At 61.7% G+C, this 23,049-nt stretch overlaps 1 protein-coding gene and 1 pseudogene across 1 annotated transcript; both read right to left on the bottom strand.

Annotated features, from left to right (window-relative positions):
- Positions 1–243: 243 nt before the first annotated feature.
- On the bottom strand, positions 244–22,972 carry VPS37B (VPS37B subunit of ESCRT-I). Its single transcript, XM_016153768.2, has 4 exons — positions 22,823–22,972; positions 3,913–4,084; positions 2,742–2,824; positions 244–2,136 (listed from the first exon to the last, which is right to left on the bottom strand). Exons 1-4 carry the CDS (start codon positions 22,931–22,933, stop codon positions 1,699–1,701), a joined length of 804 nt encoding a protein of 267 aa, XP_016009254.2. The 5' UTR covers positions 22,934–22,972; the 3' UTR covers positions 244–1,698.
- On the bottom strand, positions 12,609–12,727 carry LOC118603677 (annotated as a pseudogene).
- Positions 22,973–23,049: the final 77 nt, after the last annotated feature.

Here is a 23,049-nt window from a genome sequence, read left to right as displayed (position 1 = left end):
CAGACCCCTGAGGAGCGCGTTTCGTTGTGCCCTTGCCTGCCCCTCGCCTGACGTTTGAGACAGGAAACCACAGCAGGACAGAAGGCCCGAAGGCCCTGCTCTCAGGCACAGGCGCCCCGACGAGGCAGGCCCTTCAGCCCTCTTGGGTGGCTTTTTCTTTTAATTTTTATCAGTGGACACCGGTCAGCTTCACTGATACTCCAGAACCGAACATCACAAACGTCCCCGGGTAAATGACAGGAATGTTAATAATTCTATTTATTGAAAAGGGTCCTACGACTTTACAGCCACAGCTCAGACGTGGCACGGGAGAGAGGGCGAGGCCACCTGGGAGCCTGCTCACTGTCAGCACTGAGCTCACGCGTTTGGCTGCGCCCCGCGCGGGCGACAGAGGTATCGGGGTGGGTGGCACTGCCCCCAAGATTCACAGGCAGGCCCACCTGTTTGGCGTGGCAGCAAATCATCCTATACAGCTTTGTGTTCTTTAAAAAGGATTACGGCAGTCAGCTTCGAGTCCAAGAGAAGTGTATGGACCAAGTACAAAGGTCGAGCCCCGCCCTGATTCTGCCACCATGGCAACAGGCCCTGTGTTCCACAATTGAGCACAAAGACCCCAGGACTTCAGTGCTCATGGCACCTGCAGACAAGAACCCAGAGGGCAAAGAACACCCTGGTTGGCTGGCACCCTCATCCTGTGGGGCAGGCGCCCTCCAACGTAGCCGAGCCGCTACTGGAGCCCCCGTCCCACCACCGGGCCCCGAGGGCCAGCCAGAGGCAGAGCATCAGCTGAGGGGCCCGGCTCGCGGCGGGTGGGCCGTTCCTGCCCCTGCAGCACAGGCTGCTCCAAGAAGTGCTCCAGGACGGACGAGGCTGGGGGCCGCCCCGCGGCTTGGGGGCCTGCAGGGGAGCCGTGGCCAGCCCCCGGCCGGCACCGGGCGAGGCTAAGGCACACGTGGCCTGCAGGTCGCAGGTGGGACTGTGCACCACTGGTGAGAGAGGAAACTCCGTTCACGTCGGCTGCGTTTCAACCCACTCAAAACGTATGTGCATTTATAAAGGTTCCCTGAATGCTCCTAGGTCAAAAAAGTTTTCTGCCCCAATATAAAACAGGAAAATTACGTAGTAAAAATATCAGGGTATTTCTCCATAGAAACCCTCAGGGCTGCTGGGGGAGAGGACCGGAGGGCCAGGCTGTGGTCACTGTGCCAAGTCCAGCTCGCACCGCCCGCGGGCCCGGCCCCCAGGCGTGGCAGGGGGCCGAGTGCAAACCCTGCGTGTGGCTTCCAAGGACCCAGGTCTAAGGGAGGAGCGGGAGACTATGGGACTCGGTAAGCACCTTCGGGCTGGCCCACCGGCGACCCTGCGCAGGGGCTGCGGCGGACAGCAGGCGGGGCACACAGCCGTCTTCAAAGAAACGAGCCATGCTCACTGGATACGGCTGAGGGGGGCCGCGCTTCTGACTGAGGATGGGCGAGGCCTTCCCCCCCGGACTCATGCGTCACCAACACGACAAGACAGAAACCACACGGAGGATGCACGCCGGCGCGGGGTGCCAGGCCTGGCGCCCGGACCAGGGCCCTGCCCCCACTCGCTGCTGACCGCCAGCGCCAGCAGTGGGCACGCCGGGGCCTCGCGGCGTCCTGCGCGAGCCTGGCTGGTGGCAGGCGGACGGGGAGTCCTGGCACAGACGAGGGCGGCTCACTGCAGGATGAAGCCGGGCTGGTGAGGCAGCCGCGGCGGGGCTCTCTGGGGCAGCGCCGGCGGGTACGGCGACACCAACGGCGGGGGGAGGCCCGCGCGGGGCGGCAGCGGAGGGCACAGCGGCCGCGGGTACGGAGCGGCAAAGGGCGCGGCCAAGCACCCTGCAGGCACCGGAGGCGGGACGCGCCGGGGCAGGACCGAGGGCGGCCCGCTGGCCTCCGGCGGGGGGTACGGCAGCGGGGCGGCGGGCGGCGGCTCGGCCACCCTGGGCGGCAGCGGGCCTGGGGCCTTTGGGAGTCTCTGCCCCTTCAGCACCATCTCCTGCAGCTTCTCGATCTTGACCCTGCGCATGTGGGCCAGCGTCCGCTGGCTCTGATACACGTCGATGAAGGAGTCTAACGGCAGCTGCCCCTCGAGAAACTTCTCCGCCATGTTCTGAAAAAAGCAGGTTACGGGACAGGTGGGCCGGGGAAGGCCACACCCAGCTTCCTTCTGCCTCCTGTTCCCTCTCCACCTGCCACCTGACCCGCACCACGGACCACGGACCCCGGACCCCGGCTGACCTTGGCGGGAGCCCCGAACCGCCTGGAGTGACCAGGGGGAGGCGGCTGCTGCTGTCTACCCCGCCCTCCCAACCCGCAAGAGGGAGCCGGACAGGCAGCTCTGCCCAGCTCCGCCCCTCGTCACACAGGCTGGAGCCCGCCTTCCCGCCCTTCCACTGGCTGCACCCTGACAAGGGGTCAGCGGGCCTCCACCTGGGCCTCCACCTGGACCCCTACCTGGGCCCGGCGTTCACTGGACCAGAGTCGAGGTAGCCCCCCTGCTGCCCGCCCCAAGCGGCCACCACCGTCAACCCTGACTCCTGTCCCTGTCGCCTGGGGATGCTCGGGCCTCGCGTGCTGGGCTGGCTGCGTCCCACGGGCTCCACCCCACCAGCCGTGGGCTCCCGTGCAGCCTGCACACCCCGGAGGCGCCGCCTCCTGGCCGCGGGCCGCAGTGCACAGCATCCCGGGCGGCCCTGGGGCCTTGCCTGGCTTTACCTCTGTGTCTTCCTCAATCTTGGCTCCTTCTGCCTGAAGAAGTGCTAACAGGGTCTCCAAGGACGCGCTGCTGGACTGCTTATCTGGAAGGAGAAGGGGCGCCATGAGGAGGGGCACCCCGCAGGGCCCCACCCTCCACAAGGACATGCTCCCCAAGCCTCCCCATTTTCCCCTCAGTGCATTTTAACTACGAAGGCAATAGGATCACACCCACTGAGAGCCCACTCTGCAGGCCGTGAAGCCCAGGAGACGGACCACCACACGTGACAGGTGCTGGGGGCGGACACAGGCCACCGTGCACACCGGAGCACAGGGTCCCCGTCTGCTCCAGAGCCCTGTGACTGAACACGTCTCTGCCGGCCCCCTCGTATCTGAGGGGTCACTGGCACAAAGTGCGCACGTCTGTGGGACCTGGCCTCTCACAGAGCAGGAACCCCGACCACCCAGGTCAGCGTCTGGACCGTGCAGAGGGTCCTGCCGGCGCCGAAGGCCACGCCATGAGCCGCGTGGCGATGCTCCCTGTGGCACGCGTCAGCGGCTCACGTCCGCCACCGCCGCGCAGCGGGCCACCGTGGCAGTGCCACGCCGTACCCGTCGGCACGGGACATTCAGACCATTGCCGAGTTCGGCAGTCACGGCTGAGGGACGACGAGCGTCCCGGAGCCCGCCTCCTGCCTGGGCGTGCACGCTCGTCATGCAGGAGGCGCTGCCCGACCGCTCCCCCGGGCGGCCTCCACCGGGGGCGGGGGGCGGACACACTCCCGTTCTCACACACTGCCACCGATGTCCTGGAAGCAGTGAGTGAGCGGGTTCTGGTATCCCGCGTCACCATGAAGCTCGGGGCGGGGGTTGGCTTTAACCTCTTCCTCTGAGTCTCCTCGAAAGCCACCCGCAGCGCTCGGGACTCGGCCACACCCCTCTCCTCCGTAATGGCTAAAAAATTACAGTGTGACATCAAAATAAACATTCCGTTAACTCTGAGGGCCTTGCCGCACAGGATACACCCTTCACTGGGTATCACCTTTCAGAAAACTGCCCTTTTTCTACACTGTCTGGAGAAGGCGGGCTTTCATTTAAAGTGGTTAAGTCTCTTCTGAATTGGTGACACACTTCTCTACAGTGTGTCCTTTCCTCCACTCTTCACTCTGGAAAGACAGCCCTGAAGCGTTACCTAATTTGGTCGTCTTTAGCTGACAGGCTTCGAAGAGCACCTGCAGCTCCTGGTACTTCTGGGTCAGGCGCGCTTTGAGCGCGTCCAGCTGCGGCTGGTACCGGAGGTTCCCCTCCGCCAGGCTCCGGTTGCTGGCGAGCGTCATCTCTTTGTTAAGCTGCACGTTCTGCGTCTGCAAGGAACATACGGGGTGATGAGAGCCCGAGCGTGCTGGTGCCCGGCCAAGTGCCCGCAGACGCCGCGCCCAGGGGCCGCCGGTCGGCTTCCATCGGCCCGGTCCCCCAGCCGGGGCGCCGGCCCGAGTTCGCGTGTGGACAGCGCTTCGCGCTCCTAAAGAGCGAAGCCACGTCCTCCCCAGCGCACCTGCAGGACGGGCTTTGTCTGTGACCCGTCCGCTTCAGTGGCTGCGCTGTGACTGGCCTTGCCGCTGCCGCTGCCGCTGCCACCGTGTTCGCAAGAGGGACAGCCGTGAGGACCGGGGCTAAAGCCTTTCCGAGTGAGCTGCGGCTGCTCCAGGGAAAGCTCAAGAGCCCCCTGCACCGGAGAGCAGCTGGCGCGACATCGGCTCGGGCGCGACAGTCAGGCTTCGCGATCAGCCACGAGAGCCAGGGAGACGGAGCGCCGCGGTCCTGGCACGGAGCCGGCTCCTCCCACGCCTGCCCCCCTCTGCCTGGTCTGCTGGGAGGCCACCGGGCCACCCACCGTCTGCCATCTGCGAGCCTGAGCCGGGGGAGGGGACTCTGCCCCAAGGGGTTTCACTCTATCTTCCCAGCGGTGACAGGTTATCTGGGAGGTCGAAAGCCCACCCGCCTGAAGCTCAGGGGTGAGGGAGGAAATGAAGGTCTGAGAAAAAGTTAAGGAACACCTAACGAGACCGAGCCGGAAGCCAGAAGCGCACTTGAGTAAAAAAGCGAGAACACAAACCGTCAGGCCCATGCTCCAGGTCCCTTCCCACTCCGCCAACGGGCCTCCGCCGCCACGGCCGCCCGGAGCAGCCTCGTGTGACCCCATCATTTATCTGTGTTTCTCGGTCTTCTTCAACCCCGCGCCAGTCATCTCGTGCTCCCCTTAACCCCTTCCGGCACCCCACCCGGGCTGTTGGTCAGGGGAGAGATTCTTGCCTCCCTCCCCTGCAGCCCTCCCCTAGAGCCATACCCGCCGGCAGCTCGTGCACAGCCAGCGCACGCGCACACGCACATGCACACGCATGTGCAAATGCACACGCGCAACACATGCACACGTGCATGCGCACACACGCACACACGGGACAGCGAAGTGGACAAAGACGAAGCCCCGACACCCCGCGGGCACACGATCTCCCACAGGTGAGCTGGGCCCAGGGACCTGAAGAGTAGGCCCGGCTTAAACCGGTGGTTAGATGGAGAATTTAGATTAACACAGAAAATGAAGCCGTTGGCCCAGGGGTCTCCAGCACCTGGGCCGCAGACCAGCTGCAGCCTGTCAGGAACCGGGCCGCACAGCAGGAGGTGAGCAGCAGGCGAGCGAGCGGAGCTTCGTGTGTATCTGCAGCCGCCTCGGCTCCGCCTCAGCTCATCAGACACTAGATTCCCACGGGAGCCCCGGTCCCTGGGGCCACAAAGCTCGGGGACCGCTGTCCAGCTCAACACTATGAAACAGGTGCGCGAGAACACACTTGTCTGTTGCTGCCGCTGCTGCGCAGAGGTTCAGGGGCTGGAAAGGCCTGGGCGGGGGGCACCCCTGACGGCTGGGCCACCCTGGGCGCCGTGTCCCCGCTTCTGCAGAAGTGTCCCTTTCAAAGAATGAACGGAAACAAACCACCGCACAGCCACTCTGCACACGGCTCGGCATCTCAATGCCAAACGTGCAAACGCAGGCCCAGGGGCTGCGCTCCCAGGCACGCGCCCCAGCGGCACGAGCCGTTCCCAGGAGCCCGCGTGAGGGCTCCGAGCGGCCCAGGCGGGGAGCAAGCCCGGGGTCCTGCGGCGGGTGACGCTGGGACAAAGCGTGCCGCCTCCACGCCACGGAACGCCACTCAGCCAGCACACGCGCACACGCACATGCACACGCATGTGCAAATGCACACGCGCAACACATCCAAAGGACCCGCTGCTCTCTCGCAGCAACGGGGACGAAGCCCCAGGGACTCAGGCCGCGTGGAAAGAGGCACCGTGAAGGGCCACACGCCCTCTGACTCCGCGTCCACAACGTTCTCGAGGTGACACGTACAGAAACGGAGACGGGTTTGGGGCTCGGGGCAGAGACGTGGCTCTAAGCGGACAACGTGAGGGATGCGCCTGGGGACACACTGTCCTGCCGTCCCCTGTCCTGAGTCCAGAGCGCCACTGTCTTGGCGGTGAATTCTGCCGGACGTCCCCTTCGAGGTCACCGGGAGAAGGCGCTCAGGGCCTGCCCCATCGCACGGCTGCACGTGGGTCTGCGGCTGTCTCAGCACGGGAAGTGTCGCTGCAAACGGTGCCCTGGTGAGCTCTTTTCCTCTCTCGGGTCTCTCAGCAGATGGCTGAGCGGGGGGCAGGTGCTCAAGGCCACAGTCGTCCCGGCCACTGCCGACCCCATCTCTGTTTAATGAACATTTACTGAGCAGCCACCACCTGCCAGGCCCTTGGTCAGGCTGCGAACTGAGGGGCAGGAACGCTCTGATCCTCAAACTCGGCGTCGGCGGAAGTGAAGGCGGTATGCCCTGACCTGAGCCCCAGGTGACTGGTCCCCGCTGGCCCCGCCCCGGCAGCCCTACCGGCAAGCCCAGCTCCCCCCTCCCCCCTCTGCAGGCCTCTGGCGCCACCCTGCCTGACTGACAGGCTGCAGCCTCACGCCTGGCCCCAGCCCCTGACCGAGCCCCTGACCGCTGTAAGCCGGCCACCCTGTCCCAGCGCCGTTCCCCTCCTGAGCCGATGGCAATCAGTGCGACTTGTCTTCCTGTGCGCGGTCTCCCCCACTGGACTACAAATGACACAGGCGACCCCTTGTCGTCCCTGGCAGGCCACGCACCTCACACGGCAGCCACTCAGTAAGGATCTGCTGAGTGAGGCAGAGCCCCACGCCACCCCCCAAAAAGGCCGAGCCTGGCAAGTAAGGTGGGCACCAAAATGTGGAGGGGGAAGAAAGTGTTTCTCAGGCAATGCCTGCCCCACGTCCTTGAGCAACGGGCAGCTCCCTTAAAGTCCCCTGAGGCCAAGCCAGGGGAGGAGGGGCCTCACACTGCTTCTCAGGGCGACTCCGGAAGCTGATCCCCCCGAAGTCTTAAGCGAAGGCAGCACTGTGGGCCCCCCGGGTGACCAGGGACGGGCAGCCCCGGCCCGTGGCCAGGAGTCCCTGCACAGCGGACGACGCTGGAGCCACATGCAGGGTGGTACCGACACGGTTCCCAAAGCCCAGACGGCCCCGCGCGGCCCAGCTCTCCGGGGGCCACCCCCCCACCCCGTGACTGACGCGCACCCAGCGTCGCCGCTTCACGGCTTCGCCACAATGAGGGCGAGGCAGGGACGCGCAGGCGACGGCCGACGGGCAGTCCGTCTGCACATGACACACGGACGCAAAGCCCAGGCCTCCCGCCGGCCAGAGGCCAAAACCTCCAGCTGACGACCGCTGAGCAGGCTGCAACTTCTTACACCCTTTGGGTAGGAAGACGTTTTCACGTGAAATAACTCAGTAAATCTAAGTGGCCACTCGGCCCAGCCAGAGCGCTCTCCCGGGGGACGGCGGCCCGGGACGACGTCCAGGACGGGTGCTGAGGTGGGGAGGGGCGTCTGAAGCACCTGATAAAGCCCTTCCGGCCCCCACCGCCCAGGGCACCCCTCAGACGCGCATCAGATGCAGAGACTCTCCTGTAAGTGGCCCCCCGACCCCGTTGTTCCAGGCCGGGAGAAGGGGGGCCAGACGGCCAGCCTTGCTCTGTCATTTGCGCAGCAGAGGTGGGCGGCGGGCCGGGCCGGGGGCCCCTCCATGGGGACAGGCACAGCACACTCAGCAAGGCCCGGAGGCCGCCTGCGGGGTCGCCAGCCCCGAGGGCTCTCAGATCGCTTCAGGAAATAATCTCTCTGCGGTAAGGAGACATTTTTATCCGCGTGCTCAGTTTCACTTCAGTTTCCCTTTCTGCTCATAATCAAAGAAAAATGAGGCACACGGCAGCGGCATTTACGGTCGGGCCCCGTGCTCTGCCGTTTCCGTCTGTCCATCCGTGAGCGGCGCTGCCTGGAAGGACGGCCACCCAAGTCAACAACGGCGACCTCGGGACGCTGCGACCCACCTTCCTCTCTCTGTGCATAGCCTGACTCATTAGAACGAGCATGAACAAAGGTACAGAAAAAAGTCCTTTTTTAATTAAAAACAACAAAAAAGCCTGTTTAGGAGTAGAGCCCTAAGGCAGAGGCTCTAGGGAAATAAGCTGCCTTGTTTCGGAAGAGGAAACGGCGTTTTCTACACACTTGTCCGGGCAGAAATGTGGAGGCCCCTTTCTCTCTCGGGGTGCTCGCATCAATACGCGATGTCCTCGTAAAATGCACCTCCCACAAACGCACCTGTCACTGCTCCTTCACTTCCCTGGGCTGGGGGAGTGTGGTAGAAATAAAGGTGGCAAAAAAAAAACAGACAAAAAGAAAACACATAAAAACTCCCCTCTGAGCAAAACACGCAGTGATTGCTAATGAGACGCTTGGGGTTAGGCCAGCACAGGCCAGGTTGGAGCTTTGTGTTTGCGGTGGGGTTTTCCAAACTGGACTCTCCTGCAACGTGAAATTCTGATCCGAGCTGGCTGGTCTGGTCCCTCGCCGTAATGAGAATCATACCCTTCTGAACTGAACGCGTGTCCAAGCTAAACCTTCACACGGAGGATACTCAGAGAGATCCCTTCCTCCCCCCGTGCACTACAACGTAACCCTCGCCCCAAGAAATGATGTTATCCAGCTATTAGTAAATTTCAACAAATAAGTGGAAATTCCTGCTAGTGCTGGAAGTCCTTTAAACGTTCTAAGTCCAGTAGGTTCTCAGAATCCGGGCTGCGGTACATAAGATGCAGATGCAGGTGTGCCTGCCCCTCTGCCCACCCGCCCCCCCGCCCCCCCCCACCCACCCGCCCCCCGCCCCTCCGCCCCATCTGCCCCTCCGCCCCATCTGCCCCTCCGCCCCTCCGCCCCTCCGCCCCTCCGCCCACGCAAAGCCCGCAGTCTGGCTCAGGCGCTCGCACGGCTTGGCTGAGGCGTAGCTCGGGCCATCCGTTCGGGGCGTCCAGCCGGAGGTGTTCCGTGCGCCCCCCAGAGCACTCCCTGCTCCCACAGTGTGTGGTGTCGTCTGCTGTGTTTGTCAGTCATCTGTTTGTTCATTCATCCAAAGGAAGGATGTTGTGAGGCACCGATCAGGTGCTGGCTGACAGAGGGCAGTGGAGACAGACGGGTTGGGGGGGCCTCCACCCTCACCGGGGGCGTGCTGACTGCGAAGCAAGCAGAACCACCGTGTCGGCACGGAGCGTCACCTCTCCCGGGAGAGACGGGCGCCTACAGGGGGACGGACAGTGGCCTCCAGACACGTGTCCACATGCTCATCCCTGCGGGCTGGGGACGTCCCCTTGCTTGGAAAAGCGGTCTTTGTGGACGTGACCGAGTTAAGGGTCTGGAAATGGCATTGTCCAGGACCCTCAACTGGCCCTGAATCCAACGACAGGCATCCTGACAAGCGACGCCCAGAGGAAAGGACGGACACGCGCGAACCCGGAGGCCGCGGCCGGAGCGCTGAGGCCGCGAGCCGGGCACGCGGCAGCCACCGGGAGCGGCAGGAGGCGGGACGAGCCTCGCGGGGCCTCCGGAGGAGGCCGAACGCCAGGACTGCAGACCCCTGCCCTCCGGAGCAGATGCTGAACTTCTGTGGTCACCTGAGGCCAGCCCCGGGCAGTGCTGGAACCTTCCGTCTGTCCGCGTCCTCTGCGCCCCAGGGGACAACTGGCGGGTCCACACCCACCACTTCACAGGCCCCGTGCCTTCCGGTCCTCGCTGGATTCGGCGGTGGGACGGGGGTGGGGGGACAGTGAAATGGGGGGCTTTCTGGGCCGCTCCCATGGGGTCGCGAGGGGTGGCCAGGCCCCTCCCTCTCTTGGTTCTCTTGGCTCTGCTCCGTCCCTCGGGCCTGGAGGTGAGAAGTGCACCCCACGGCCAGCCCCGCACCCACCCTGGGGCGCCACGCCCGCGCCGCCTCGTAAGGAGAGTCTTCATCACCCGCCTGTCAAGCCCCCACCCCAGCCGAGGGCCCTGCCTTGCCAGAGCCTCGCTCGGGTGACCGGCACGGCTTTCCCAGTGCTCTGCAGCGACGTGTGAGCTCGCGCCCGCCCGAGAGGACTGTGTCTCATTCCCTCCCGGCACCCAGGCCGACGCGGGCTCAGCGCCTGACGCCTGCTCGGCCCGGTCTGCGGACACGGGGCTGCCACGGCCTCCGGCCACCGTCGGCTGTCAACACCTGGCTAAGCTGTTGTGAGCATCGGCCTCTTCAAGTGTTTACCACGGACTTTCAACAGCGGCATCAAAGATCAGCGCTTACTGTGAAACCGGCTGCTGGCCGGGAGGCCGTGTGGAAGCGAAACATTGGAGAAAAAATCAAGTCGTGACAGTGACTGCCCTGAAGAGAAACCACCCCTGACTGCGGAGAGCACCAGACCCAGGGCGCACACATGGAGACGGCGGGGCGTGAGCTGGCTCCCCACGCCGCCCCCTCGGACGCTCGCCGGAGTGCGGGAACAACGTCCCGGTCTGACGGTCCCGGAGCCGCTGTAATTCACACGTCTATTTTTAAAAACCACGAACTTCGGTACCTTGACTACAGCGCACGACAGCCACAGCTCCAACATGGAGGTGCCTCCGCCCAGCAACCACCCACCCACGGAACGCCCACGAAGCCCTCCGGGGAGACGACAGCCGGGCCTCACGGCCGGCCACGAGCACAGGCCACGAGGACAGGCCCCAGGAGCCCGCAGACAGGCGGCCCCGAGCACCGACTGCGGTCACTCCTCAGACACGAGGCTCGAGAGGGGGCAGGGGGAAGACGCCAGGGCGGGGGTGCACGTGAAGACTCGGGCACGACGAGCCGCTGGTGGCGACGGGAACCTCACTCCCGTCGGCGCCTCGCGCATCTCAGCAGGACGTGCACTCCTTGGGCGCTAACTGCCCCCGGCCTCCTGTGCTCGGTTCATGCGCCGTCTCCATTTGGTCCCCCCAGTGAGGGTGAGACAAACCTGTTCCCATTTCAGTCAGGAAAGAGGAAACAGTCTGAGGGAGGCTTACGAGACCACCAAAGCCACAAGTGCCAGAGCTAGGAGTTTCTGTCAGGACTGTGCCGTGAATTACGTAGCTACTGTTACTACGCAGATCCAGTCTGCTGTCATTGTCTCTACCTGTGAGTTCCAGTAATCATCTCGACTTCATTTCTATTTGTATCACTGATTTCCCTTTTTGCTGAGGATATTTTCAAGCACAAAGCAGAAGGAAGTGAGAAGTGTAATGAACCCGTGCGTCTTGCTGCAGGTAACCGAGCAGCGACGGCCCCGACCGTGACTCACCCCACACGCCACCCTTTAAAAAAGAAAAGTGTCTTAAAGCAAATCTCTAGCACCGTATCACCTCGCCCTTAAAAACTTATCCGTGTATCTTTAACGGGTAAAAACTATACTTCTAACCGCAACGCCCTAATCACACTTACTAAAATTAACGATAATTCCTTAATTTCATCTTCTGCATCTGCAGGTTTGAATTCTATAATAACGATCTGTCTGCCTCATCTGTGTGCATGTCCGAAAGCCTACATGGGAAACCAGGATAAATGCCTGGCTCCGCCCACCCCTCCTCTCTTTAACCAACTTTCAGAAGATTGTGTTAACGCTCAAGCAACCTCGAAAAATGACCGATAGGGTTTGGGGGAGACATCACTATTTAAGTGATGGGTTTTTACTTTTTATGTGTTTCAACCAGTTGCAGTCGCTGACCTTTCTGATGCTCAACGTGTCCAGGGCCCGTGGGGGACACTGGCGGGGTCCGAGGCTGACAAACCCCAGGGGTCGGACAGCTGCCCGGCTCGCGGGCGAGACGAGACGCCCCAGCCCCGTCTGCACAGCGCTGCCCCGGCCTGGCCCGGCCCTTTCCTTCAGGTGGGAAACTCGCTCTGACCGTGATAACTCTCCTCTTCGGATAAAGTTAAATCGGAAGTTATTTATAACACAAAGATGAAGAATGAGACAAATCTTGGCTTTTGCACTTTTCTGCCAGGAGAAAGGTGCAGGTGGCACTGGGACTTTGAACAGCAGGCTTAGGGACATGAAAAGGCTGCACGCACGCAGCCCGGCTAATCCCGTCTCCTTTTACTGCGCTACACTCGACCTGGCCCACAGGTTACTCTCAGGGCGAATTTCACCAAAGTCACGTGCAATCTGAGTGTGGGCTTTCGTGTTAAAGGTTATTAGAAAGCCCAAAATCGTCTCCATGCAGCGAAAAGACCTTCCCAGTGACCCGCGCACTTCGCCGCTGTCTTCTGGCTGAACACAGGCGTCCAGGCGACTCTTGGAGCCACACCGGCCACGCCCCCGCGCCGGGCTGCAAACAGCCGGTGGGGCTCAAGCCAATCCCAGTGTTCCTTGCTTTTTTGAGGCGAGGCAGCCCTTGGTTGACCTCGCAGACTGCAAGGACCCTGTCAGCTTACAATCCCTTATTTTTAAAAATTTTTAACACCTACAGCACCTGGACTTCCTAGGTGGTCTCCCATCCAAGTACTAACCAGGCCCGACCCTGCTTAGCTTCCGAGACCAGACGGGATTGGGCTTGTTCAGGGTGGCATGGCCGTAGACTGTTGTTCCTTCAGTTTTAATGAAAAACTTAAAGGTTGCAGAGCCAGACCGTTTAACGTGCTAACAAAATTAAAATTCTGAATATACAGAAATACAGTGGAAGCCCTGCAGCACATCACGAAGTTGCTCTTAAACACGACTGCCTTGTGGGCTGTGCGGAACCGTCTCCAAGGCTACGGCCCACTCGGCAGGGGCTCGCCGGCTGTTCGTCAAATCTGCCGCCAAAACCACCCGCTTGGCAAACAGGATGTACCGGATTAGCAAGAATTGCTATTTTCGATTGGAGATGTCAAAATCCTCAGCGAGGTGACACTGGCTGCCCTCACTGAGTGGCAGGCAGGGGGACGCAGGATGCAGCCTGAACCACGGCCCCGCGTGGAGCTGGCTCACTCTTAAGTCGCGATGTTATTCACTCTAAGGGCACTGACCAAAGAAATGCAGAAGGCCAGGCTTGAAAATAAAGGGACTCGTCCCAGAGAAGAACTAAGTGGACACACGATCTGACAGTTTTCTGGCAGACACAATACACGAGGGTGTTTTGCTGTTTTCTCCTCGAAGATTTACTTCCTAACATTCAGAGAAAACAACCCAAGATCTCCCTCCTTCTTGGACTTATGTGGATGATGGTGACAATAATAAGGACATGTTATAGGGCTGACAGTTCTGATGACTGTCCTGTGCTATAAACGTGACCTTCCCAGTGTCGCTGGCCTTCTAAGAGCTGGGTGGAGAGGAAGGGTGAGGAGCAGAAGGAGGCACGACGGGACACCCGTTACGCCGTGAGAACCGCCTTTGTCCCTCGACTCCCGAAAGCAAGGGGCTCACCACACGAGGCCCCTCGCTCGCCCTACAGGTAAGCCAGGGAAGCCCACACTCCCTGTCACCAGAACCGGTGAGCGGCCGGTTAACCGAGCAGTTTGGTTAAAGCAGTGAGCCGCCGAACGCCCACGGGTGTAAGCTACACGAGTGCCCGCTCTGTCGCTGATGCCGAAGGTCTTTTCTTGGCGAAGGGCCCTCGAGCTCGAGCTGCAAGGCCTTTTTCGCCCAGACCACATCCTTTCATGTGGTAACGACTCTGGCCGAGCGAGATGACCAGAACCCTTCTGGAATTCTCCAATTCTCCCCCAGTCTAATTCACTAGGGAGTTTTTTTCCCAGTGAATTGCCTCACACTCTTTCCAAAGCGCTCAGCTTACAATGTTCACGCGTGGTTCGTCGGCTGCCACCGTCATTCATGAAATCATTTCATTACTACAACAAAACCGGGACGACCAGGTCTGAGAGCAAGCTCACCGGACTCCGGACTCCATCTGGGTAGGGACTCCATCTGGGTAGGGACGCAGCTGCCCCTTGCAGCAGAAACACGACACCCAATCAGGACTGTGAGGGCGGGACATCAATCACAGCCCAGGACTGGCCCCACTTCAGTTAAGTGGAGGTGGGTCAATTAACAGCTTCCCCAGCAATTTACAAATCCAGATCCTTCCTCCCCCGCAGCCTAAGGGAAGGCGGACTTTCTAAGCTCTGCTGTTCTCAGGTTACCCGCCAGGACCAACCACCACGACTTTCACTTTTTAGTAAGAGCTTAGGGTTTTTCTTCTTCTCTACTGCTCTTTAACCACAATTTACAAGAAACGTATGCACGTAGATGTTCTGGTATTGTCTACGCAAAGGAAAATAAGAAACGCCCACCCAGACGGACCCTGGATTTATTTTTAAGACGAGGACGACATCTGACAGTTTTGCTTTTACATTTAAAATACATCATGACATGAACTTTCCAACACCTGACTCAAGGATTCAGCTTAATAGATAAAACTTACGCTCACGTGACTGAAAATGCTATTCTAATAATGGGAATTTTTTTTTTTTAGTCTGTGGCTACAGGGATTAATCAAAGGAGAAATCGGCTACTCTAAATTATTCTACTTAAATTTTATAACAAAAAAACCTATGTAATTTTATCTGATGTAGGGAATTAGAAGTTATAACTGAAAGAACTGCCTAGATACTTAAGATTTACCTGTTTTCAAAAAAATTAAATATTGACATTTTAACAGGTTTACGTTCAATGATGTCAACTGTAATATAATTTATGACAGCAAAAAAAGCACCCAAATAACCAATGCTGGAACGGTCACGTAAATTCCAACATATCCACACGGTGATGTATGTCGCCATCAGAGGCGTCACGTGAGGACATCCTGATGGGAAAGGCCCGGAGCGCAACACAGAGCAAGCAGGAAGGGGCACCCACAGAAACGATCCCGGTGGGGAAAGACGCGAAGAAAATGTGTGGGGTGCCTGGCGGCAGCCTTTCTCTCCGCGCGGTGGCGTTACGCACGGCCGCGTATCTTTCTTTACAGTTTTCTGTAGTAAAATTTTGTCTATAAGAAAATGTAAAATAAAATTTAAAAAATGTAACTTTCAAAGGTTTGATCGATTGGGACCAGAAGTAAAAACTGCTACGTACACTGCCCTGCAGGCGGGTCTCTGACGAGACGGAACTGGCACTGTGACTCTCCAGTCCCCGCGGCTCTGTCCGTGCCAAACCCGCGCCCACGGGCGGCGGAGGCAGAGGGCCCGCTCAGGCCCCTGCGAGCATCTGCCGACACGCCCAGGGAACCAGTCCCGGGACGGAGCCGAGCACGCCGGGGAGAGCCACGGGCGCCCGCCGGGGCTTCCGCACACTCCCGGCCGCACGAACCGCCCCGCCGAACGGCCCGGGCGACCCTCCACTGCCGTCGCCGTGAACACCCCCAGAACGAAGGCCCCGAGGGGAGCGCGCCCCTGAATCAAGTGGCTCCCGCACTGTAACGGCCGCCCGGCTTCCACCCGCTGGGCGCCTAACGCGGCCACACACGGCGCTGGACAGTTCCCACACCCTTGGGACGGCATGCGCCGCTCCGTCTGAGTCCGAGGGCGCGGGACCCTGGCACGCAGGGGGTCGAGGCGCCCCTCCCCTCCCCCCCCCCGGCAGCCCCACCCCTGCCGAACCACGACCCCCGACGCCCGCGGCTTTTCACGGCTCTGCCGCCTCCCCACCCTCCCTTCCCGACGGTGCTGTCGGCTGCGCTAGTTTCCCCGATGCCCCTGATCACCCTGCCGCCGACAGAGCCTCTGTGACCGAGGGTGGTGTCGCTGAACCGCGTGTGAGCAAGACTGGGCAGGCCCTGCCCCGAGCCCGGTGAGTCAGCGACGTGGCCTCCTGCAGGTCTCTCAGCCTGGTTCCGCCTTCCCACTGGTCCTGCGTCCCGGCCCTGTCCCCGTCACATCCTCCTCCCGCCAGCTGCCTGAACGTCTGTGAAACGGTCCGTGTGACCCAGGGCCCCAGCTTACACTGCCCCAGGGCCCCCTAGCTGAGACGCCCCCAGGGACCTCGAGCTTAGTTGAGACTCCTCCAGGTCCCTCTGACTAGCAGACCAAGCCCAAGCTCCCGCTCCAGGCACCAGGCCTCGGGTCTCCGCCTGCCTCCCCGGCCTCGCCCCGACCCAGCCCTGCCCTGGTCCCTCCTGCGAGGCCTGTTACAGGCCGGCGCGCTCTCCCCCTGGCGCCCGCCCCGGGGCCTGGAAGCCCTGGGTGCGTGAGTCGGCCGGCCCCGGCCACGAAGGCTGCTGCCCCCCTGCCGCCAGGGGGTGCCCCCACACTACGCTCCACACACGCGACGTTCCGTACACCCGCACGCCCCTACCGGGTGGACCCTGCGCCCGGCGATTCACGTCCCCAGGGTGCTGCGTGAGGGCTGAGCCCATGAACGAGCTCCCCCGCCGCGGCGGCTCCCGGGGACAGAAGCTGCTCACACGGACCAGCCAGGCGCGGACTGGGCTGCAGACATGCGGGTGACCTAGGTGCCAGCCGCTCCCCGCGGCGATAGAGGAGGCCCGGTTTGAAGCGTTAACTACGCGACGCTCCTCGTAATGACACGATCCGTTCAGACACCGGCTTTTCGCGTGAACTCTGTGGCGCAGTAAGGGGCGCCGCTCTCACGACTGCACGAGAAACACTTTGACCTGAAAGCTGTCCCGACGGACGGACAGACGGCCACGCCGCTTTCACTCTGCCCTAGGAAGACGTCCCGGGAGGACGGCCTGTCTCTGCGCCTCGGGCGACGGGGCGCCGAAAGCTGGGGAAGGAAGCGCGCCGAGCAGGGCCCCCGTGGCGCGTGCGGAGCGCCGGCAACGACACACGTGAGCAGGGACACGCGGCCGACACAGCTCCCTGCGCGGCGCCCCCGCCGGGCCCCCCACGGCGGCCGCCTGCCGCACACACCGACAGAGCCGCGGACGGCCACGCCGGCTCGTCTCGGGGGCGCTCGGCGCGGCGGCTGCTCCTCACGGCCGGTCTGACACAGCGCGGGCCGCAGCAGGGCGTCCACTGGGTCCTCCTTCCTTCTCCCGAACCGACGGCTGCTCCGCGGGGCCTTCCGGACTTCCGTGTCCTCCGCCACTCCGACGAGCGCTCGGGGGCGGCTGGCCCTGCACCGGGCCCCTCAGCTGACCGTCCCCGCCGGGCGAACACGGCCCCGACGCCCCTCGCCGCCTCCCGCCCCACCTGGCCCGCGTCCTCCCTCATGAAGCCTGTCACCTCCGCTCCCTGAGCAGCACCGACGGGGCACCGTGCTAGGTGCAAGGACACGGAGCTGGACACGTCCCGGGCCGGGCGGGGACACGGGAAGTAAATGACTCACGAAAGTGTGTCGAGTGCCACAGCAGAGGCTGAGGGGCCGTGTGTGTGACTGAGGCGGAGACCACGCTGATGGGGTCCCCGGCGGGAGGGGAGGGACCGTTCCACGAGGGCGCCGAGGTGTGAAGGGGGTTCGGCCAGTGGCCTGCACCCCTCGTGGCTTCCTACCTGCGGCTCCGTCTCCGCCTTCGCCCTGGCCTTCCTCAGCCTCCCCCGCCCACCCGGCCCCCACGCCACTGCCGAACTCACCCCCCCAAGTGCCCCGCTGGTCCTCTGCTCCGGAGTCACGGACGCGCGCCGCCCCCGGCTCGCGGCCTGGCACCTGCCCGCCGGCACGCCGGGCCTGGCGGAAGCACGCGGCGGCTCAGCAGTCACGACGCCTGGGCCTGTCCTGCGCTCACGCTGTCGCTGCTTCCTGACCCCCCAGCCACCTGTCCACAATCCCTCATAGAGAGCTGAACGCCTAATCCCGGGGGCTGGGGGGTCACGCGCAGACGGAGGCCGGAGAGGCCTTGGCGCGGGGCTGGCGGCGCGGCGTCCTGAGCGGGTGGCGGGTCCGCGGGCGCCCCAGTCCGCGCCCTCTCACCGGCGCTCCTGTGCCGGGCACGCGGTCTCTTAGACCAGCTACCGACGCCCACCTCCTGCAGTGGCCGACCCTGGCCACCGCCTCCCCACCAACCCGCGGCGCGGCCTTCTCCTCTGTCCCTCTCTTTAAACACTGTGGCATAACGCATGCAGCGCAAAGCCAGCCACGCCGAGGCTTCCCGGCGCGCCCTGCCTCGCGGCTCCGCTGCCCAAACCGCAACTGCCGCCTCTTCCCTCGTACTGCGGACGTTCCGGCCCCAAACTCTACACCGGGGGTGACGCTCGGCTCGCGGTTCCTCAGTCCCGGGGCCCGAAACGCAACCTGGGGACGGCGGCCGAGCGCCCGGCCTCAGGGACGACAGCGGACGCCGCTGCCTCGCGGCGATCACGGTGCGCCACGGTCCCGCGTCACGCGCTCCTGCCCGACCCGAGCCGCCCGCAGCCACGAGGGGGGCTGCTGTTACCGTCCCCCTCCTTTCCAACGAGGGGACTGCCCCCGGGAAGGCGAATACTTGCCAGAGGTCACGCCGCTGGTATCAAAAGCCTCTGCCACCCCACGCCGCACGTCCAGTCAACGCAAAGGAAGTAGAGAGCAGGTAAACGGAACAGGCGATCACCTTTCACCTAAGCTGGTCTCACGATCATGCTATTAAAGAAAGGGACCGTGCGCCTGCCGAACGCGTCCTCTGGGCCAAGTGCCGTGGTCACCTGCTGCCCCCCTGAGCCTCACGGGGCGACGAGGCAGGCCGGTTGCTCTCCGCCCCAACAGGGGAGGGGCCGAAGCGCACCGAGCTTAACGGGGCTAAGGTCGCACAGCTCTCCTGATGCCGCCTCTAAAAACAAGACAAAAGCGAATTTCAGAAAATATCCCAGGCACGGTCATTTTTTACTCAAGAGTTGAAGTAACAGGCCCGTGGAGGGGCGGGTTCAAACACAAAGCCTGGAGCCTTCGCACACGACACGGGCGAGCGGCCCGGAAGGGGCAAGCTCCGGCTGCGCCGACGCGCTCGGGGCTCCCACCGCGGCTCCTAAAGCCAGTCGCGCGGCCGTCCCGCGGGTGCCAGGGAGGCGGCCCCGCGGGTCTGCGGCCAGGTGGGGACGTCGCAACGAGCCGCCGTGGGTCAGGCAGCACCCGGCCGCCCCGCACACGTCACGCCGTCCCGCACACGTCACGCCGCCCCGCACACGTCACACGGTCCCGCACACGTCACGCCGGAGCACACACGTCACGCAGGAGCACACACGTCACACCGCCCCGCACACGTCACACGGTCCCGCACACGTCACGCCGTCCCGCACACGTCACGCCGCCCCGCACACGTCACGCCGGAGCACACATGTCACGCCAGAGCACGCCGTAAGGAAACAAGCCCCTTCCACACTGGACCAACTCCCAGGACACGACCGGGTTCTCAGACGCCCCGCGCTTCTGCATGGCCCCCCCACGCCCCAGGCACACAGAGCCTGACTTGAACCCTCAGTTCGCCCCAGCAGGTCAGTGCTTCCTCGGACAGCGCACCCGGAGAGGAGAAGTGGCCAGAGAGGTCGGCTTTAGCGGCCCGCCCGCCTAAGTGACAGTGCCTTTTAAGGGAGTGCTCTGCAAGTCCACTGGGGTTAATGTGGACAGACAGAGGACAACACATTCCACCGCCATGTAAAAATAACTTTAAATGAAAATAATAATGTGTGCGTATGAAACGCCGGCCCACGGCAAACGGAAAGAGCGGAAGGTCCCCAAGGAGACAGAGACTACATTTAGGCAGCTGCAAAATGGACAGGAGGCCCGGGAAAAGACAGACCCACGGGCGTGGAAAATGAGGGGCTCCACGGCTCCGGCTCGACGCTGACGTCCTGAGTGGCACTAAGGCTCACGTGCCGCATACAACAGTGTAAGGCAAGGACGCACGGCCGCACTTAAGCCCAGCAGTGAATGCCTTCAGACCCAGCCACACTTTCCAGCTGCCACAAAACATCCCCTCAGGCTTGAAGGAGCCGTACTCTGCAATTTGAAACACTTCCTCTGCCAATTAAAAAAAAAAAAAAAAAAAAAGGCTCTGGTCCAGGTTCAGGGCTCCCTGCTGTGAAAGTCCTGTTTCAGTGCCCGTCTCATCCCGGACCTACACAGACACGTAATCATTTTGACCACAGAAAAGTAAAATATTTCTTAGGCTAATGGCAAGTAAAAGTATACTTAGAATCCTTGAAATAAGACCTTATTAACTCGGCAGGATGATCTATTAACGACTACAAACGGTTATGAGTAATTGCACTCACTCCATATGGAGCACTGAGTAGATGCTGTGCGAAGGGCTTAACACGCACCGCCTCACATAATCCACACACCGACTCCGGGAATAAGTATCATCAGTCTCCTTCTTTAACAGACAGACGCGCTCAGAGAGGTGAAGGGACTCGCCTGCAGCCACACAGCCGGGAGGTGGCCACGTCCAGCCAGGAGCCTGCGATCCCGAAGCCTGAACAAACGTTCTTTACCGCCCACGTAGCAAAACGCTGCACCTGGCCGCATGGACGGGCAGTTCACAAAATGTTTCCTTCTTCTGTGTCTCACATCTCAAGATAAACCACTGCATCACACTAACAGCCGAGTGAAAACGACCATGGCCAAGATTTCGGTTGTTCGGCATCATATCTGCTCCTTTAGAAGTGTGTCGCCCACACACCACCACAGCAAAGGACTTCCGAAGGGTGACCGCAGCGGGCTGGGCTGCCTGGCTAAGGTGTTCTGGCCTTCCTGGTCAGTTTCCTGGTTTTACTTAAGAGCACTACACCCTGAAGAACAAACTGCAGAGCTATTAGCATGAACTATGTGGTCTAATCCAGTGGAGTCAGTTAGTCTTCAGTATTTGCATAGTGTTCTCTAGTATGAAGGTCACCTTTACCAACCAAAAAAAAAGAAAAACAAAAAAAACAAAGAAAAGGAAAAAAAAAAATCCTGCTAGATTAATGTGCGTTTCCCTTTAAACAATAACCTCCAGTTTCCCAGGTAGAGGAAATGAGTGGCATGCCCCTAACGGCCCTGGCGGCAGAATTACCGGGCTCCCTGCACAATGTGGCCTCCTCTAAAAGGCAGTTACGTCTATTAATTAATGTTCCGCACTGCAACTACAGCCCCCCGTTCTCACTGACACAGGATGGCCACACAGAGAAAAATGACTCGCAGCGGTACACGTGAGGAAAAAAAAAAAAAAACTATCATTTTATTATTAAACTAGGAAGATGCCTGCTGGCAGTCCACGAAAGGTCTCCCAGCAACTGAAAAGCAGAGAAGCTAAGCAAAGATTTTCTTTCTTTGGAGACATGAAACTCATTCAGTCAAGAAAGATGGATTTGGTCACTTATTATTCTCTGAAAGGGAAAGTGCCACATGGAGACCATAAATGGGGTGCACTGCATCACGGAGCAACGTTGTATGTGCCAAGTTACAAGGCAGCAAATACAAGGGGTGTATTAATGGAAAGGCTGATACCATCTTACTACAGTGGCCTCTCTGTGGCTCCGGACAATGATCTGTTGAGGGTTTTCCAGGGATTTTGAATGTGCAACCTCCAGACAAGCCCCGCTTTAAGGGGGCTGGCTGGGTGCTTGCTGAACAATCCCTCCTCCGAAAGAAAGCCAAAAGCCCCCCCCCCCCCAAACAGGCTTCTGGGTGAGCAGCTCAGCCCTGTAGGCGTGGGAAGGCTCAGACTTCAGAGACAAAGGAGCAGGAGGGGTAGAGGGAGGGGGCGGGTCTGGGATCCGCCAGGGTCCACCTGCCTGGAGAAGACCCGGACCCATTCTATGGGACTTCCAGACACAGGGTTCAGAAAGTCGGGAGGAACGGCGAGAAGGAAGCGCACACACTGCAAAGGCACACCGGCGGGGCCTGCTCCTGAGGGCAAACCACACCAGAAGGGAGGGGGCCGGGTCCCCTGAAGAGCGGGGTGAGGTGACTGACACATGACTTCCAGAAGCATGGCAGGTAGGTCTACTATCAGTGGGGTGGTAGCTGGCTGGCAGCCCCCAACCCCCAGTTTATCTTCTCCCAAAAAAGCAGCTCCAGGAACTCTCCTCCTTCCCCAAGGGGGAAGGACACAGTGGGGCAAAGCCACCATACGAGAATTCCCACACTCCCTTCTTCCGTGGAGGGGGAGGGCAACTCTTGGGGAGAAAGAGAGCCTGGTACCACCCTCAGGCCCACCCACAAGACCAGGGAGAGGTGTCCCCTGGGGTAATTCGGCTTGTGGTCAGACCCGGGAGAGCCGCTCTGACCCGGGGGGACCCCTCAGAGACAGGGACCCCCACATCTCACAGGAGCTGTCTGTGGCCCTGTGCCTCCTTCCTGGGCCCTGCCCAGCCGTAAGCCGCCTCGGGACCACCTCATAGTCTCATCTACACCGGTCCCCAAGTGCTTCCCCAGAACTCACCCAACCAGTCCACTCGGCGCCTCGAAACCTATTCTCAAACCTCGACGACAGCCTCAGTGCCCCTGTCCCCCTCGACCTTCCTCGTCGGCCCCCCAACCTCTGCCCAGACCTAGCCCTCGGGCCCCTCAGTCCAGTCTGTCACCCCAACCCTCGACCACAGCCCCCCTCCAGCCCAGGCTCGATCCCCCCCATTCCCTCCTCGCCCCACGAGACCCAGCCCCGGCGCCCTCCGTCCCGAATGCCCAGTCTGAGCTCGCTCCTCCCCGCCCGGTTCTCGGGTCCCCGGCCTCGCACGGCCCGCCGCGAGCCCTCCCACTTCCCGTCGCGGTCCCCTCCGCCCGAGCCCCGGCGCCTGCAGCCCGCCGGGGGGCCCGGGCCCGCACGCCCCTCGAGGCCCGGCTCACCTCCTCCATCTTCTGCACCATCGCCGCCAGCTGCCCCTCGTCCTCCAGCAGCTCGTTGAGCTGCACCAGCGACAGCCCCGCGAAGCGGGCTTCGCTCCCGGCGCCCGCCATCCCCGACTCTCGGCCGCCGCCGCCGCTGCCGCCGCCGCCGCCGCCAAGCCCCGCGGACCGGAAGCACCGCCCTCAAGCCCCGCCCCCGGCGGGGGGGCACGTGACGCCAGCCCTGG

This window comes from Rousettus aegyptiacus, unplaced genomic scaffold (assembly GCF_014176215.1).
Source record: "Rousettus aegyptiacus isolate mRouAeg1 unplaced genomic scaffold, mRouAeg1.p scaffold_m13_p_5, whole genome shotgun sequence".
In the NCBI taxonomy this organism is placed as follows: Eukaryota; Metazoa; Chordata; class Mammalia; order Chiroptera; family Pteropodidae; genus Rousettus; species Rousettus aegyptiacus.
This window is presented reverse-complemented; position numbering and strand designations above follow the sequence as displayed.

Coding starts and splice junctions, on each gene's coding strand:
- VPS37B (XM_016153768.2), bottom strand. CDS start 22,933: ATGGCGGGCGCCGGGAGCGAAGCCCGCTTCGCGGGGCTGTCGCTGGTG. Junction 2,825..3,912: donor GCTAAAGACGACCAAATTAG/GTAACGCTTCAG, acceptor TTCTCCTTCCAG/ATAAGCAGTCCAGCAGCGCG. Junction 2,137..2,741: donor AGATTGAGGAAGACACAGAG/GTAAAGCCAGGC, acceptor TGCTTTTTTCAG/AACATGGCGGAGAAGTTTCT.